We start from the raw sequence: 18,405 nt of genomic DNA on the forward strand, positions 1-18,405 counted from the left end.
ACTTCTCCTTTTGAAGCCCGAATCAAACAAGTCTTGGCAACAAATACGTGCACTAATAAGTGGGTAACACTGAGATTTTTAACTTTCTCACATTTTTTGGTCTGTTACTTAACTGACATCACTTCTCCTCCTTTAAAATACATTTCAAGTCCATGCCTGTTTTCTATAATCTTCTCCATTTCTTTTATCTCCCGTATTTCAATAAACACATCCAGATTCCCTATCTTCTTCAGCAGCCATACAGGGAGATGCATTTGTTCATTGCAGTTATTAAAATTCTAAACATCTTCCTCCCTTTATTTGATTTCAGTGAGATTCTGGACATTTTCTCAATACTAAGAAGATTGGATTCATTGGAATGTAACTCTGTAAGTCCTGCGCCAAGACTTTAATTTCAGCCCCAAACCCCATTCAAAACCAGAAGATCTGGACAAAGTGAACCCTTTTTCTTTATGAACTACTTTCAACACTGGTATAAAATGAAATAACTACAATTATTTTTTTTCTTCTCAACACTGGGCAAAAAGACATAAAGCAAAGCTGAAACCATTACTTCACTTTCACATGTTTTTTAACTCCTGACAAGGCTTCTCATCACCACTTTGCTTACGCAAGAATAGACTTAGACATTTAAATCTTGCCTTTATTGGCATTATCTTCCCTGTATTAATTGAATATAGTAATAGCAGAGTTCTGCTTTCCTAGAGCCCTCCCTGCTGGTCTGTTGTTTATGATTCACAAAGAGCTTTACACGAAGAGGTTCATCTCAGCAATTCCACTGTTAGCTACCCACAGACAGTGGCTCCCTGCTGATCCTTTGGGAAACAGCAGTAATTTACCTCCTAGTTTTCTCTGGGCTTTCTGTGAAATCAGTTTCCTGCAGCTTTGTGGAAAGCTGCTCACCAGATATGCAGTTCCATTCACAGGTGCTTAAAGGTGGCCAGACAGGGAGCTGGAGGAGTTTATTCAAATAAAAACATAAAACCCAAACCAATTTTAATTCCCCTCCTCGCAAAAGTGCTTTGCGACCCAGAATATGCGGTAGAATTAACAGCAGAGACCACTATCAGCACCACAGCAATTGAAACACCCACTCAGACCCACCAGCCACAAACAGCTCTGACAACGCAGCTTCAAATTTTCACCCCTTCTTTTGGTGCCACTGCAGATGAACACGCAAATAAACTCTTCAGGATGAAGAGCTCCCAGCTGCTTTGTTCAGGGGGCAGGAACTAAGAGTGGCCCTGCTTTGCTGCTGTTACTTCCAGGCCTTTTAAAAGCATCCAAACAGCAGTTGTGTCAGCTTCCTGCTGAAGAAATTGATGTGAAAGCCAAACGCTTTGTCCCTGCAGCATTCTGCCACCTGCCTGTGCTTGCTGCTCTTCATTACCAGTCGGGGCATCCATCTCCTGCCCCCAGAGGGGAGCCCTCCTGCTTCACTTACCTGTACAGGAGGCACCAAAACCCCGCAGATCAACAAAAGCCGGCAGGCAATTCATCTCGCCCTGCTCGAGCCTTTGAAATGCCCTCTGCAGGCTGCTCTACTGATCACAGCCTATTTTAGATCACTGCCGACTTTCAGACACTAAAAGTTACAGAAGCGAATCCTACCACTGGGATTTTCAGTTGCCTCATTTAAACCAGATAAGGCACTGCAGCTCCTGTCAGCCCAAGTTCATCTTTCTACTCCATCTCTTTTACCAGGCAAAACACAATGAAAGAAAGATAACACCAAAGGAGATGCCACAAACACTGCACTGTGCTCTGTGCTCCTGCAAGCTCTCTCTGAAGAATGCACCCACATCTGCTCCTGGGTGTCAGGATCATCTTCCCCTACAAGAGGCCACAGTTATGCTAAACGTTGCACAACCAACAGTTGCCTCTGTAAATAGTTTCTTAATGGTACATCCTTTCATGAAGTAATTGGCACAATAAAAAGCTTAACCACATTAAACTTCCATACCTTTAACCCTGGTCTGTCAAATGCGTGGTCCTGGAGCTGCTTCTCACAGTGTCCAGTTCAGCATTCCAGCACTGAAGCACAGCACCGTACAGATGCCTTCCACGTACAGCAGTTGTGAAGGACTTCCCCAGCACCCTGACCCTGCTGCAAATCATCATCAGGGGCTCAATGAGGAGCTCAGTTCTTCTATTTCAGGATTCCCACCTCTTTGGCACCACAAGGGACCGGCAAATTTCTCTTCTGAATGGTATGCACTGTGCGAGAGCAAAGTCCTGCACTCTGAAGTATTGCAAATTAATGCAGACTCGCTGCTTTACAGCCATATTTACTAACAAGAAATGCTTCTCTAATGGACATCATCCCAGTTTTTCAAAGTTTTATCCTCATCCACAGCTCCAAACAGCCCAGTTTGTATAGCTGGAGATTGGTGTGCAGTGAAAACAAGAAGACGGCTGTAGTCCACCTTGTGCTTGCTGGAGGCCTGCAGTGCAGCAGTAACAAGTCTGGCGATGCAAATTCTGCACCCTGCTCCTCACAGACTGCCTCAGACACGCTGAGCAACAGCACAGCAGGTCAGGGACGGCCCAGAGTCCTTCTGGGTGACGGCAGGAACCATGCTGGCGGTGTGCGTGGCACCCTCACCCCAAATCCCTTGCAGCATCCCAGCTCCACCCAACAGATCCTTCGGCAGGGAAATGGAAAGCTGTTCCCACAACCAGGCTCCAAGATCACTGAGAAGCTCTAGGAAGAACTGAGGTAACACTGCAGCACCTCAGGGCTGTGCAGATCCGTGAGGGCTCCTGGAGGGCCGGCATTTGGGCCAGGAGCAGAGCAGTGCCTCAGACCCACAGGAACACACAGCAGTGCTCTGAGGGCTGATCTTGTGAGGCTGAGCGATACAGCAGTGCCCCAGGCCTGGGCAGGCAGAGTGCAGTGCTCCTGGAAGGCACGTTCTGAAGCCCAAGTGACTGCCAGCACCTCAGGCCTGCACAAACACAGCTCGTGGAGGGCTGGGTTTGATACTGCAGCGCCTGAGAGCTCTGCCGACATGACACAGTACTCCTGGAGCACCCATTTGGTGGAGTCAGGAACAGGGCATCCCCTCAGACCTTCACGAACGTGGCACAGTGCCCTCGGAAGGACGATTCTGGAGGCTGGGGACGAGGCACTGCCTCAGGCTCGGACGCACACCGCAGCCATGTGCCATCGCCTCAGCGGCGCCACGAGCGGGAAAGAGCGCGCGCGAGAACTCGAGGCGGTGCAAAAGGCGGGAATCGGCGCGAGGCGGCAGCACGCTCCGCTGTTGGGCGGGGCCTGACCTGGGGGGCGGAGCCTTCGGCGCCGGGATGGGGCACAACGCCCATGCGTCGTTGCGCGCATAGCGCATGCTCTGACGTCACTTCCAGGCTGCCGGAAAGGGGGGGGGGGGGCGCGGTGCTCTGCGCCTGCGCCCCGTTCTACGGTGGCCCGGAGGTGGCTGCGGGGTGAGGCCCAAAGCGAGGGGCGGTGAGAGCGGGAGCGATCGGGGGGGTTTGCGGGTGAAGAGGGGAAGTGGCGGCGGCGGGGGGGCCAGAAGGGTTGGGGGCGGTGGGAAGCGTGGAACCGGTGGGCGGCGGGCGGCATCGGGGTGGCGGTGGAGGCTCTCTGCTGCCCAGCTGCAGCGTTGGCCTGCGGGGCGGCGCAGGCCCGGCTCAGCGTCCCCTCTCTCCTCTCTCGCTCACAGCGGCCCGAGGCGGGCTGGATGCCCGCGGGCAGCGCGGCGCTCACTCGGGCTGCTCGGGCGCTCGGGCTCGGCTGCCCCAGGGCGCTGCTCTCCTGGCCGAGGCCCTGGTCGCACTGCGCTGCTCTGCCCGGCTCCCGCTGCCGGCCGTCGGTGAGTGCGGTTGCCCGCTGTGTGCGCGTGAAGCCGGGCAGCGTCGCCGCGAGCCTCCTCGTCCCTCCACCCGTGTACGCGTGGCCGTGCCGGGCCTGCACGGCGGCGGGGGACATGGCCGAACAGAGGTACTGCGTGGATTACGCCAAACGCGGCACGGCCGGCTGCAAGAAGTGCAAGGAGAAGATCGTGAAGGGGATGGTGCGCATCGGGAAGATCGTTCCCAACCCTTTCACGGAGTCTGGCGGGGATATGAAGGAATGGTACCACGTCAAGTGCATGTTTGAGAAGCTGGAGAAGGCCCGGGCAACCACCAAGAAAATTGAAGACATCACGGATTTGGAAGGGTGGGAAGAGCTGCAGGATGGGGAGAAAGAACTGATCACCAACCTCATCTCAGGTGAGATGCCAGGTGGGAGCTGGGCTGCTGCTGCATGGCTCCTTCTCTGGTTATGCCACCAATTACTGCACAGCCACGTGTTTACCTTGCAGTCTCAGAATCGTAGAATGGCTTGGGAGGGACCCTTTGGTTCCAGCCCCCTGCTGTGGGCTGGTTGCTCCCACCAGCTCAGGCTGCCCAGAGCCCATCCAGCCTGGCCTCGGGCACCTCCATGGATGGGGCACCCACGGCTCTCTGCGAGTGCCAGGGCCTCACTGCTGTGACTAATAGTCCTTGCTGACTTGTTAGCATGATTTAATGAGAAGATGGATGGGGCTCAGGCCTGTGCCTGATCCTGATAGTAAAGGGAAGTAAGTGGGCACTTGTGGAATAGCGCTCCTTTGTTTGTCATGATTGACTGGAGAAGGTGATTTAATCCAGGCATAGATGCTTAAAGTTCAGATTAATGCCCCGAGGAAGCATCATTTATTTTCCATTTTCATGAACTTTGCTAAATCTTGTAGTCTTTTACCTTTTGCTGTATGAGAAATGTCCCTCCATCCCCAGTTTTAGAACTTGTTTGTTGCAGTTTATGTTATGTACGTGCAGGGCTGTTGGAGATTATATCTGGCTACTGGCTTGAACCTTTGCCTTGCTGCTTTACAGAAGCTACGTCCAAGGCTGCAAGTACACCGAAGAAAAAAGCAACAGTTCAGGCTAAGCTCACTGCCACTGGACAAATAAGCAGTCCCCAGAAAGATCCATTGGCTAATATCAATCCAAAGAAGTTCTCTGGCTTCACAGGTAAGTCTTAAAAATGATTCTGGGAAATCCTTCTTTTCCAATACTAATGAGTGGTTTTTTTACTTGACTCAGTTCAGTCATTTTTTTCTCTGTTTAAGGTGGTTTCGTTGTAACTATTTTACTTAATCTGGTTTGGTGAGAATGTGTGGTTGTGTTGGTGAGGAGTTGGGCAGAAGGACTGGGAGTACAGAGTATGAACCTATGGGAAAGTAGGCTTAGCTCTGTTGCATACAGGTTACATTGGTTTATGATTGATTGCTTTGGTTAATGACCCTTCTCATTCTCTGAACGACACCATGCCTTGCTGAGAGGGAGGCTGCAAACATCAAGTTTACTTCAAGTGCTAATCAAGTTTACTAATCAAGATTACTGTGGGATCTGAGAAATATTTAGTGCTACTTAGTAAAATAATCATCCTGTACAGCTTGCTCACACAACTATGCTGTGCTGCTCATCAGAGCAGCTTCATCAGCTTTGAAGGTAGCCCTCCTTTGTGCAGGAGGTTGGTCTAGGTGCTGCAGAGCCCCTGTACAACTCATTTGTTTCTCATTCTCTTATAGCTGAATAGTCAAATGCTTGACAGATGTGAATAAAAGCTAAGTGAGTTTCTCTTCAGTTTTTTTCTCTCATTTTAGAAATGATGTTAGGAAAATGAGCTCCTGTGAAGGGAGAAGGCATGTGAAGCAGAAATAAAATAGAAGCATCTGCCAGCAGGAGTTTGTTTTCATCAAAGCTTAACTGTAATTGTCTGGTAGAGTTAAGGTAGAAAAATCCTGAACAAAACTAGCAGGGAAGAAAATACATTTTTTTAAATTTAACTGAAATTTAGTCACAAATTTTGGGGTAGCACATCGTTATTCAGTTCTGAAGCTTTGTCTCCGCAGTGGGTTTGTTCTTCTCAGGTTACCTTAGAGGTGTTCTCATCTTCAAAGTCTGCCTATGCTGTACTTAATAAAAGAGCAACCTGTTGTCTTTCATTCAGCCAAGCCCAAGAATTCTGAAGAGGTGTCTGCAAACTCTTCCCACAACTCCAGCCTGTCTGCAAAGAACTGTGATCCGAAGCACAAAGACTGCTTGCTGCGAGAGTTCAGGAAGCTCTGTGCCATGGTTGCTGACAAGCCTAGTTACAACGTGAAAACACAGATCATCCAGGACTTCCTGAAGAAGGGAAGTGGAGGAGGTATTATTCCTGCTTTCCATTTTCTGCATGTGAAAACCCTCTCAAACCTCCATGTTATTATGTCAAAAGCAAGGGAGAGTTGAAATCGGATTGCTCTTTAGTTCAGACTGTGAGGAGTGATGATTTCTGAATTATGTTGATAATGTTTGCAGAGTGAACTGCTGTCCAAAGAACAAATGCAGGTAAGGGATGTCCTGACCCAGAACTGCCTTGGATGTTTGTAGATGTCACCAAAATTAGCACCAGAATCAGATCTGGAGAGAAATTGTGGAGCCCCTGAAAAACGTCCTTCCATGTGAAGCAGAGCAGTTTGGTGGGATGAGGAAGACACAGCTGTGTTGGTTTTTTCCCCAGTCATGCTAATGAGCACAAACAGCCAGAGCCTGTAGATGAAAATAAATCGTGACAGTTTCTAATGGTGTGTGCTTTTTTTTTCCAGATGGTTTTCATGGTGATGTATACCTGACCATTAAGCTACTCTTACCAGGCATCATTAAAATTGTTTACAACTTGAATGATAAGCAGATTGTGAAGCTGTTCAGTAGAATTTTTAACTGCAGCCAAGAAGAAATGGTCCGGGACCTGGAACAGGTGAGTACAGAAAGCAGCTCTCTTAATTTCTGCTGCTTCGTTTCTTGATATGGAAATTCTTGGTATTTCCCCCCCCCACCATTATTTGAAAGGTTGTTAGCTTAACTGTTAAGGAGCTGGTAAATCTTTAGTTTGTTTGTTTTAGCAGATTTCATAGAGCTTTGTGCCATCTGGAACATCTAGAGAATAATGTTTGATCAGAAAGCAAGATGTGAACTTGCCTGCAAAACGTTAGAAAATAAGACTAAAATACTTAGGCAAGCTGAGCTGCACCTGCTTTCTCTAAACCATTTTGTCTAGTGTGTTCCTATTCAACTGATTTATGTCACTTTTTTTGTTAACATCATGTATTAAGAACTAAATTAATAGGTCTGTCCCTATGAGCTTAAGTTGGCTTGTTAAGCTAGATTTGTATAATTGCCAGTGCTTATGTGTGCATTTAATTCCTGTGCACAGGAGTTGGTAACTGACTGAGCACGTGTCTGATTTCATTGCAAGATGAAGAAAATGGGTGAATTCTTTCACCTCTGTTGCCTAGATATATACAACCTTCTAACGACACCACTAGGCAGAGATTCTTGGATTTACAAGTGGACTAATCCTGAGGAAATAAGGAGTCTGTGATGCTGCAGCAGTAACAAATGAAATACAGCAGTTGGGTGACAGTGGTACTCTTGCACACATTTTTGCAAGTGAAAGGGCTGAAAAGATGTACTGTGTGTAATGGCAGCTTTATTGTGATGTTTGGCTGCAGTTCCTTCATGCAATTGCAGCATTGTTCCTGTGCTTGCTAGAATCATGTTGAATCTCCAGCAGTAGCTTTCCCACTTGCTGGGCAGAGCTCTGACCAACAGCCTTGTTTTCTTCTTGGAGACAGGGAGACGTTTCTGAGACAATTCGCCTCTTCTTTGAGCAGAGCAAATCTTGTCCTCCAGCAGCCAAAAGCCTCCTGACCATCCAGGAGGTCGATGAGTTTCTCATCCAGCTGTCCAAGCTTACTAAGGAAGATGACCAGCAAAGCGTGCTGCAAGATATCACTCGCAGGTAAGGGATTAAACAGCCTCTGAATCTGAAGGTTGACACTAAAAATAGGAGTGGGTATCCACATTTCACAAGCTGGAACAGATGAGAAAGTAATCATGAGCTACAGAGACTGAACTTTATATCTGTAAGCTGCTGTCAGTGGCTTGATTGGCCCACATTCAAGTCAGGGAGAATCATTTTTGCCCATTAATTAGTGTTGAATCTGTGCTAAACAAATGGTTTGCATAACTACCCTACTTAGCTTTTAAGTTCTTGCTCTAGGTAAGCTGGGCAAAGCCTTTAAGCCATGTAGACATGCTGAAGAGTCTTTGTGTGGCTTAGCTTGTGATAGAGATTCACTCTAGATGCCCTACTTAACTGAATTTTGGAGGGCATCTCTATACAGAGGGAAAATTAATTTTGGCATTCAAATATGAAGATGATCAAAAGCCTTTTGGATATTTCTGCTTCTGGGATATCACTAATAAAACGTCCTCTTGAGTTGAAACCCTGCAGAATGGGAAGACCTTTTTTGCAGAGGCCTTGACAAGTTTCCTTTTTTCAGCTGGAAAATAGTACAGATAAGTGTCTGCCATCTCTGAATCTTCTTTCACACTTCAGATGTACAGGCAACGACCTGAAATGCATCATCAGGCTGATTAAGCATGACTTGAAAATGAACGCCGGCGCAAAGCATGTGTAAGTATCGCCTTTTGTTACGAGCTAAAGGCAGAAGTGAGCATCACCTTCGTAAGCCATGAGCCACACACGTGAGGTCGATCCGTTTTCCCTCTGTTCTCAATTCCAATCAAGGTTGGATGCTCTGGATCCAAATGCTTACGAGGCGTTCAAAGCATCGCGCAACCTCCAGGACGTGGTGGAGCGAGTCCTGAGGAACCAGCAGGACGCTGAGAAGACGCCAGGTGTGAAGCGAGCGCTCAGCGTGCAGGCCTCTCTGATGACCCCAGTTCAGCCCATGCTGGTAATGTCGGCCCCCCTGCAGGGGGAACCTATAGCAGAGGAAGAAATGGAGTTCTCATTTGTACTGTCAGAAACCTTCACCTTTAGGAATCAGTAGACAGATAAGTGATACAGATTTTTCACGTATAATGCCAGATAATTAATGTATAATCGTGGCTTGATTTCAGTCCAGACATGACTTTTTTATTGGGTTCTTTGCTGTCATCTCAGAAGCTGATCCTTTATCTGGAAAAAGCATAAGCTTTTCTTGGACTGGAGACTGAAATCAGTTTATCTTTTGTTTGAACGCATCAGAGTTCAATATTTTACTTTTGAGCTCGGCACACGCCTACAAAAGGCACAATGCTTACACCTCTAAGTAGGTGGAGGAGATAAAAACTGAACAGCTGCAGTATTCTGACAACACTCAGGCGAATGAAACCAAAACTTGAACTGGGTATCAGACTCTGGACAGTGGGATCCACGAGAGAATGGATGGCTCGTGTGTGAAATGAAGTAAAAGTAGCTTTATTTAAAAATTGCATCATCTGAATTTCTTTTGCTCTTTTCTCTCCACCTTTCTCAGGCTGAAGCCTGCAAGTCAATAGAGTATGCCATGAAGAAGTGCCCCAATGGCATGTATGCAGAGATTAAATACGATGGTGAGAGGGTGCAGGTCCATAAAAACGGGGATCACTTCAGCTACTTCAGCCGGAGCCTCAAACCTGTCCTGCCTCACAAAGTAAGCACCTGCAAATTGTTCTGTTACCCTGTAAACGTGAGTGAATGTCACAATTTCCTGTAGGCAGGAAAGATACCTTCTGTTGTGCACTTTTTTGTTTAATTTCTGCACATATGTAAATCTAGAAAAGCAGCATTTGGTAGAACCGTAATCAGTTTGTTCTGATGGCTTTTAAGACCTTGAAGCTACAGTTAACCTACCTGCTCTCAAGTGCACTTTATACGTGGCAGTGGGCTTGGCTTGATGCTGGTTGAGTGATTTTGTTGTATTTGTTCTATTTGTGGATCATGCTGATGGTCTGTGCTGCAGCAGAAATGTGCACACGCATCTCTCAGACACTTCTGGAGAGAACATCTGCACTGGACTGAGTCCATCTCTTCAGTCAGAGGTCTTTCTCTGTTTTTTCCCTCAAGGTAGCCCACTTTAAGGACTTCATCCCCCAGGCTTTCCCTGGTGGGCACAGTATGATCCTGGATTCAGAAGTTCTTCTAATTGATAATAAAACTGGCAAGCCACTTCCTTTTGGATCTCTTGGTGTACATAAGGTATAAAATATATATGTATACTTAAAAAAGAAATCCTTTGGGTCAGAGGCTGTTACTCTGCTGACTTAAACACATCACAGAATAATTTGAGATCTGGTGCTTCCTCAAGAACTTGAAAACAAATCTAAGATTCCTGAGAAGGCTGCTGTTAAAGAAAAGGTACCATTTTAATGCAGTAGATTTGACAATAACTTGATCACAAGCAGGATAATAAGAAAACTGCAGCTTAAAATGTGTTTAAAAAAAAAAAAAAAGCCTTGGAAGAATTTGCAGTTCTGTAATTGCTTACAGTTGCCTATAGAAATGCATAGCAGATCAGAAGGCCAGAATGATGCATGGATGTAATCCATAAGAGTATTATGTAGGCATTGCCTAGATTAAATGGTGGTAAGGAAGAGGACAGGAAAGGGCAAATTGTACTTGAACTTAAAGGAGCCATCAATCTGAAGTGCCTGGAACACTTATTGTTGCTGCAGCAGTGATGGATTTCAAGTTGCTCAAAGTCATTAGTATTTATTATTTCCCTGTCACTAAGAAATTAGCATGCTTTGTTTTTCTAGTTTGGGCTTTGACACAATCATTCTAAATGTGAACTCTAAGAATACTTATGTTCTAAGAGTATTTAAGTCTTATAGAAGAAGTGGTGTGGTGTATTTTTAAGATTCCCCGCTGCTGCTTGCTGCAACATTTCTTTTAAACGATCTTCATTGCTTTGCAGAAAGCTGCTTTCCAAGATGCCAACGTTTGCTTGTTTGTGTTTGACTGCATCTATTTCAACGACGTCAGCCTGATGGACAGGTACGTGTGGCACAGTGTGAGAGCAGCCTGCCAGGTCTGTGAGCATGGACCTTCTGGATTGCAGTACCCCTGCAGAGGGAGCAGTTCACTTTGGCTGCTAGGCTTGGCCATTTCCTCCTGCAAAATCAAGAGAGCATAGGGGAATCTTTGCTGTGCTAAAAGCATTGCTATGGTGCTCCATCCTGCTCTACAGCTCCAGAATATCAGAGTAACTGCATTTCAGCTGAACTCAGTGGGTTTCAGTGCTCCGCTCATCTCCTGTCTCTGAAGCTAAATGTTCTTATCATAGATTTGTTTTACAGCTTCTTCCTGGAGGAACGTTAAAACAATTTATTATCTGCTCTGAGACTGCAGGATAAGTCATTTAACTAGTTAAATGTATTTCCTGAAAGTTCACGTGCCTGCTGCTTCGTGTCAGGAGTGGTTTGTAGCCTGAGTGTGTTGTGCTCTGCTTTAGGCCTCTGCGTGAGCGCCGTAAATTCCTGCATGACAACATGGTCGAAATCCCCAACCGGATCCTGTTCTCAGAGATGAAGCACGTCACAGTGAGTTGAGCACACCTGCTGCTTGATTGAACACTGCACTGTGGGCACTTCTGTGGTCCTTGACTATGTGGCTCTCTGTAAATTAAGGCTAATTAAGGCTGCTTCCAGTCTGGCAACACCAAGTGCGTGACATCTCTTTATTTTTGTAGCACAGATACGTTCTGAGTCCTGAAAACTGCATTGAGACAGCAATAGGCCCAACTTTCCCTTTGGTTGTTAGGCACAAGCCTTATGTCCTGTCATTTTCCCCCACTGCTGCTGCTATCTGGAGCACCTTGGTTCTGGTGGAGAATGCTCAGACATTTGGAGCAAATGGGAAGAGAACAGCATAGGTCCCAGGCAGCTGGACAGAGAAGTAAACATGTTCTGCTGGCTGAGGTGATCTCATCTTGTGCATAGGTACAGGCTCAGGGCACAAAATCAGTCTCCCTCCTTTCTGAGGAGGCTTTTGTTCTTGTTTGGTGTTACGTTTTTCAACGTCCAGCTGCTCTCTTCTAATCTTCTAAGACATTCCCAGCGTAGTTGCTGGATGTTCAGCAAAGAGAACAGGTGTGGAACTCTCTTTGGAGAACTATTCTATGAAATAAATTACTTGCTCATCTCTGCAGTTGCCTTAGTTTTAGTGTTCCACTGCTCCAAGTGGAAAGCATGAACACTACAGCCACTTGACAGTCTGGATGAGCTTACCTCAATGCCTTTCCTTTTCAGAAAGCTTCAGATCTGGCAGATATGATCACCCGAGTCATCTGTGAGGGATTGGAAGGACTGGTGTTGAAAGACATAAAGGTAAGTTTGTGTCTCATCTTCACTGGTGGATGAGTTGGGGACAAAAATCTCTCTACTTAATACTGAACTACTTAATCTGAGTTGTAATTCTGCCCTATTGTGCTTGAAGAGGTTTCTAACAGTGCCCAGAAGGGATGTACAGTAGCTTTACCCAAATCTCAGTTACTGTCACTTTTCTCATGGATTTTGGTATTGTTTGTTCTTCTTTTGCCTGTTTTTCTGCCATCTGGACAGAGCTCCACTTCTCTGAGCCTCATGATGTGCTTTGCACCAAGTCAGTTTAGTACAGTTATCGCCTGTAGTGTGATGCAGTCCAGCAGGCAGATCACTGAGCTGGTAATCAGAACTGCATTTTAATCACAGCTCTGCTTCTAGTCCCTCGTGTGACTCTTTATTTTGCTTTGTGCTGTGACCTCTTGGAGGTCTGTGGGTGGAATACACTCAGCTGAGCAGTCCTGAAACATCTCTAGATTCTCGTAGATGCTGACATCCAATCCAGGTTCCTTCCTTTACATCTGAGCACTGCAGGCTCTGGTACTCATAAAGCAAGGGCTGTTTGAGGAGATAGCTGCCTACAAATCCATCTCCTTTCTGACTGGGACGTTCTTGCTTTGTTTTGCACAGGGTAATTATGAACCAGGAAAGCGGCACTGGCTGAAAGTGAAGAAGGATTACCTAAATGAGGGTGCAATGGCTGACACAGCAGACTTGGTGGTGCTGGGAGCTTTCTATGGGAAAGGCAGTAAAGGTAAGTCTGGCGTTAGCCTAAGTCAGATTGGTTGGTTCAGGAAAATCCCAAGCTTTTTCCTCTTCCAGGTTTTCTGTAGCATTTGTTTCCTTGCTGCAATGAGAGTGGCTCTCACAGTGACTGCCTGCTGTAGCCCATCACATCCCAGGCCACTGCAGGCTGCCTGGCTTTGCTGTGGCACAGCTGGTGCAGGGAAGCATTAGGATTTGGGTTGGCCTTTCACAGAGCAACAAGGTTCAGCTTTGTGTATGAACTGATGCAGAGAAACCATCTCAAACTTGTGGTCTCAGAACTCCCACAGATAAGGGATTTGGGTTCCTTACATCGATTTTTGAAATGCTGTAGGCTGTCCTGTAGAAGATATGAACTGCTGTGCTCTCCCCTCCCCCAGGTGGGATGATGTCCATCTTCCTCATGGGCTGCTATGACCCCAAGAGTGAGAAGTGGTGCACTGTGACCAAGTGTGCTGGTGGCCACGATGATGCCACCTTGGCCCGTCTGCAAACAGAGCTGGATATGGTGAAGATCAGCAAGGTGAGATGGGCAGGGAGGCAGAGGAATGCTCAGCACAGCACTTGTTAAAAGCTTCTTCCTGCTGAGCTGTGTGTTGGTTAAATACAGAATTCAAGTGCTCTGCCAGGAACAGACAGTAACTCAATTAGAGTTAAATCAGGTAAATTCTCTATTAACTTATCTCTGAGAACCGAGGGGCAGTGTGGGCATCTCCTAATGATGAGACACTGCTTGAGGTTTGTACTCAAAACACCGAGCAGGAAGCCGGGCACCATCTGGTTCCTGCTGAGAGTTTTATTGGGAGAAGCAGCACTTTTTTTTCTTGGCATGTTGCAATTGGGGAAGGCAGTCACTAGATGGGGCCGTGGGTGAGAAATGCTTGTCGGGATGTGGTGCTGGTGCTGGATGGCCTGAAATGCTGAACTTCATGGGGCATAAATGAAAGTGCAGAATGGTGTTTTTCCAGACCTAGCACACAAACAGCTGAACTTTAATATTAAACTTGAGATCCTGAAGGCTGTTGGCATCCAGGTTATAGAATCTTAAAAATGTATGATTTCATATGAATTACAATTGGAGGAACATAGTGGTGTTATGTATGGCATGACAACAGCTAACAGCTGTGCTGCAGGTAATCTTCTGTGATTCTCAAGAGGAGAAATCAGTGCTCTGCAGGTTACAGCAAGTTTAATCCATACAGAGGCAATTAAATACGTTTGCCAGTTTACTACAACATTATCTTTCAGCAGCCTCCCTTGCAGGATTAGATTAGTGTATGATCATAAATGTTACCTTGTTTTTGTGCTCTTAATAGGATCCTAGTAAAATTCCAAGCTGGCTGAAAATAAACAAAATCTACTACCCAGACTTCATTGTCCCAGATCCAAAGGTAAGTGATTAAAGTCATTAAATGTTTTCCAGCCCCAATACAGCAACCTCCTTCTTCTATAATTGTACAGCTTATCCCTGTTACAAAATTAGTCTTCATGCTTGGGAGAGGAATTTAAGCATCAGTTTTTATCTCTGAATCTTGCAGGTGCATTTGAGACTAAGAGCTTCATGAGGCAATCACACCTGCAGCCCCTCTAGGAAATGTTTTTATACATTAAATCCTTCCCAGAAGTGAACTTACTTAGAAGAAGCAGTTAGAGCACAGTTAAATCAGATGAAAGACAGCTGTAACCCAGAAGCTGCTATTGTTGTTGTGTTAAATGTACCAGTATGCTTTGTGCCATTTATGTGTGATAGATACAAGGAAATTGGCAATATATATTCATAGAAGATCTTTTGATTCACTGGAATAAAAAATAAATAGAAGCTGTCCTAATTAAGGTGGCTAGGAGGTATCCATGGAACTCTGTTGTGCTGGGAGCGGGAGCAAGGTGCTGTAGAAGTAGAGGAACACAGATGCATTAAGGTTAGCTCACGAGAGCACACAACAGCGTGACGTGGCTTCCTTCCTCACTGCTGTGTTCAGAAAGCTCCAGTGTGGGAGATTACAGGGGCTGAGTTCTCCAAAGCTGAAGCCCACACTGCAGATGGGATCTCCATTCGCTTCCCTCGCTGCACTCGCATTCGAGATGACAAAGACTGGAAGTCAGCCACCAACCTCCCGCAGCTGAAGGTGAGTTAACATGGCCTGCTTCTCTGCAGCGTGCTTGCCACTAAGTTCTGACAGCAGCCTCTATTTAAAAAGACAAATTCTGATAGGATAAGCACTGAGGACACTTCCTGACCAGCACCTCCAGTGGCGTGTTTTGTGCTCCATTTATTCTGGGCTCAGGCTGTTTCCTGGACTATTTTGATGTCAATCTTATTTTTTTTTTCATGGGTCTCTGTTTTTTTTCCTTGAGTCTCGTGAGCTGCTGTTGTGTGTTTTGTGCTTCCGGGAAAGTTTGTGCTGGCAGCTAGTTCTATCAGCTCTTATAACTGCCTTCATGGTGAGCAGTTTCCTTCCTGAAAGATCTGACCTTAATTCTCTTAAGTGTTTATGGTCATTTGATTTCCCATTAATTGCTGGGATTGCATGAGGCATCTGGGAAGTGACTAAGGGGAGCCTGGCCTGGTTCCATGACACAGAGGCCAAATGGCAGCCTGCCCAGCACCCAGGGCTGCACCACCCCACGCAGCTTCTGTGCCTCCTTTAGTGATAGAAACCAGTTGGCCTGTTGCCACCCCAAGCAGTAAGTCAGCTGTTGATGTGCTCTGTTCTCAGTCTAGTCATTGTCATTTGGGCTGTCTCCACGCTGCCTACAGGGACACTGACAGCAGATGTAAGTGCTTGTTATGCCATCGAAGAAAGGAGTGATTCAGTCCCTCTGCTGTCCATTCTTTCTGGCTCGCTGTGCAGGTAGGGGGGAGAGAGGTAAAATACTCTCATGCAGAATGTTGGGTGTTGGCCATTTTTCAGTCCAGAGAGCCAGACTCTGAGGAGTTAGTCTGATTTGCTCACTGGTAGATGATGATAATGTGTGGCTTCCCTCAATGTCAAGCAGCTGGGTAGAAAGCAGAGAGTTTGAACAGCAGCTGACAGAAAAATAGTGACAAAGAGGTGCAGGAAGAAAAAATGTAAGAGCAAACACTTCATGGGGTGGGGATAGAAAATGAGAGGAGCACATGCGTTACTACTCCTGTCTCTTATCAGGTTTCACTGGCTAAAGAGAATGCTTTGTTTCTGCTCGGACAGGAGCTGTACCAACTCTCCAAAGAAAAGGCTGAGTTCAGTGTTGTTGCTGGGGAGGAGGAGGAGTCCACAGCTGGCAGCAGTGGAGAGAATGAGGGAAATTCCAGGTCTTCCACACCACACAAGATGACTAAAACTCCCCCTAACAAGTCCCCTGCAAAAGCCAAGAAACCAGAAGGTAAGGCCCCTCACCAGGGAGGAGAACCTCACGGTGTGTTCTCTGCCTTCTGTACGTTGCTTTTACAAACATCGTATGGTTAATGGGCAAAGCTGTTCTCAACCCTTGCTTTGGCTTGTGTTGGTGTCTCAATTATGATGTAATTTCTCAGGGACTTGCAGTTCCTTTTTGTCTTTAATCGTGGTCCTTAACAGAATGTGTAAGACTGGTCTGAGCAGCAAACCTGCTGCTCCTGTTCCTGCAGCTGCATGCCCTTCAGTGAGATATTTTTGGCCACGAACCAGGATTTAATTTTATTTGGCATAAGTTCACACATACAGGGTAAGGTACCTGGAGGGGATTTCCAGATAGTAGCTGCAAAGCCATGCACTGCAGAATAACTTGAAGCAAACTTCTGAGCAATCCCAGAAAGGTGGTATGGTGACAGCAAGGAGGAAAGCTGTGCTGTGTAGCCAGCTGGAGAAAAGGCAGGAAGATGCCCTGGGCCATTAGTGGTAGAAAGCATCTTACCAGTTATGTTCTAATGCACACATTTTTCAGAACAGCTTTTTAAAAGGGAAAGCCTTTTACCTTTTCTTATCCTCACTTTTCTCTGACTGCTTTTAATATACAGCTGCTATGCAGACAGCAGCACAGTGAGACTCGTCTTTGTTTCTAGGCACCAAAGCAGTCGCTGAATCCCCTCAGAAGCCAGAGGAGAAACGAGGAGAGAAGCGAAAAGCATCTGAGATAGAAGACAATGGAAAGAAGGTATGGACAGTTAGGCAGCAACCACTCAGGAGGGGGGAAAAGTGGAGGCATTGTCCATTTCTGCTTTCTACATGGGAAGCCTTCAAAACGTTTCCACAGCAGCATCCTAAATTAAAAGGAAATCTAAGGGCAGAAATAGTGATGATGAGGCTCCTGTAGAGAAAGCAGATTTCTGCAGCATTTTTTTTTATACCAGCAGCATTGACATTACTAGGATTGTCATGCTAAAGGCTCTCTATTCAGCAACCAACAATGTCCTGCTCTTCAGAGGCAATGCATTGTGAGTGCTGAGTGGCTGCATATAGAAGAGAGCTGTAAAGGAAGAGAATTGTCCTTTCTAGCTCATTGTGCAGTAAAGTGTAGGAGTGGATTAAGAATTGCTGAGCTAAAATTTACTGATAGGATTGCAGTAGCTGTTTGCTACTTGATGTAAACAGCAAGTCCACTCCTGGGGCAATTATAGTCTCCCACTTAAGACCATGTTCACCTGACCACATCAGCACTAAAGGCAGCACTTGCTCCTGATGAGGTAATAATTCCCTTGGCCGTGGCACTGCTGTTTTAGCTTCTGCTGTTCAAGGAAGCTGTATCAGTGTTGCTCTTCAGTGTGGTGTAATGCAGCCCAAGTGCAGTTTTAGGGTATTTTATACATAGGATAATTCCTACTTTTTTTTTAACCACCCTTTGCCTCTCTCTCACACTACACAGCTGCTGCTGGATATATTCACTGGTGTGAAGCTCTACTTGTCACCCTCTGTGAAGGACTTCAACAAACTCCGGCGCTACTTCATCGCATACGATGGCGACCTCGTGTCAGAGTATGACACAGCCTCAGCAACACATGTGATTGGGGACATGGAGGAGAACCATGGTGCTAAGCAGGTGTCTCCCAAATGGATCTGGGAATGCATCCGGAAACGGAGACTGGTGGCCCCCTGCTAGCAGGCAGGGCAGCTGAGTGCTCTTAGCACTGCTACACTTCAGGAACTCCCCGAGGGGAGCAGCTGAGAAGTGGGGAGGTGGAAGAAAAGGGTGAGAGTCCTTTGTGGGGATGTGGATAGAGATGTCTTGCCCACATCCATCAGAGGTAGTTACAACTATCCATAGCAGCTATATGGAATGGAATGAATTAAAATAGCTCTCTGAAGGATGTCACTGCTGTCTCTGTCTTTCTGCCCATAGCGTAGACCAGTGCTCTTACCTAGGTGCTGGTTTCATGTGAATGGGTTTTTAAAGTTTGGGTATTTTTATAAATAAATAAAAAAATGGAAGCAGTTTCTCCTTTGCTGTCAGAACTTCATTTCCAAAGCTTATTTTCTGTCTGGATGGACTAACAGACCATCA

The 18,405-nt window shown here is 46.2% G+C and overlaps 1 protein-coding gene across 1 annotated transcript; it reads left to right on the forward strand.

Moving 5' to 3' along the window:
* Window positions 1-3,379: 3,379 nt before the first annotated feature.
* Window positions 3,380-18,340, forward strand: LIG3 (DNA ligase 3). Its single transcript, XM_048966661.1, has 20 exons — window positions 3,380-3,469; window positions 3,687-4,236; window positions 4,882-5,019; window positions 6,002-6,199; window positions 6,639-6,790; window positions 7,668-7,834; window positions 8,435-8,512; window positions 8,627-8,795; window positions 9,360-9,515; window positions 9,929-10,060; window positions 10,779-10,858; window positions 11,316-11,403; window positions 12,112-12,189; window positions 12,814-12,937; window positions 13,329-13,471; window positions 14,265-14,339; window positions 14,928-15,074; window positions 16,137-16,311; window positions 16,970-17,061; window positions 17,770-18,340. Exons 2-20 carry the CDS (start codon window positions 3,705-3,707, stop codon window positions 18,001-18,003), a joined length of 2,958 nt encoding a protein of 985 aa, XP_048822618.1. The 5' UTR covers window positions 3,380-3,469; window positions 3,687-3,704; the 3' UTR covers window positions 18,004-18,340.
* The last annotated feature ends 65 nt before the right edge of the window (window positions 18,341-18,405 follow it).

The sequence above is a fragment of the Lagopus muta genome, chromosome 20 (genome assembly GCF_023343835.1).
Source record: "Lagopus muta isolate bLagMut1 chromosome 20, bLagMut1 primary, whole genome shotgun sequence".
NCBI classification, from domain to species: domain Eukaryota; kingdom Metazoa; phylum Chordata; class Aves; order Galliformes; family Phasianidae; genus Lagopus; species Lagopus muta.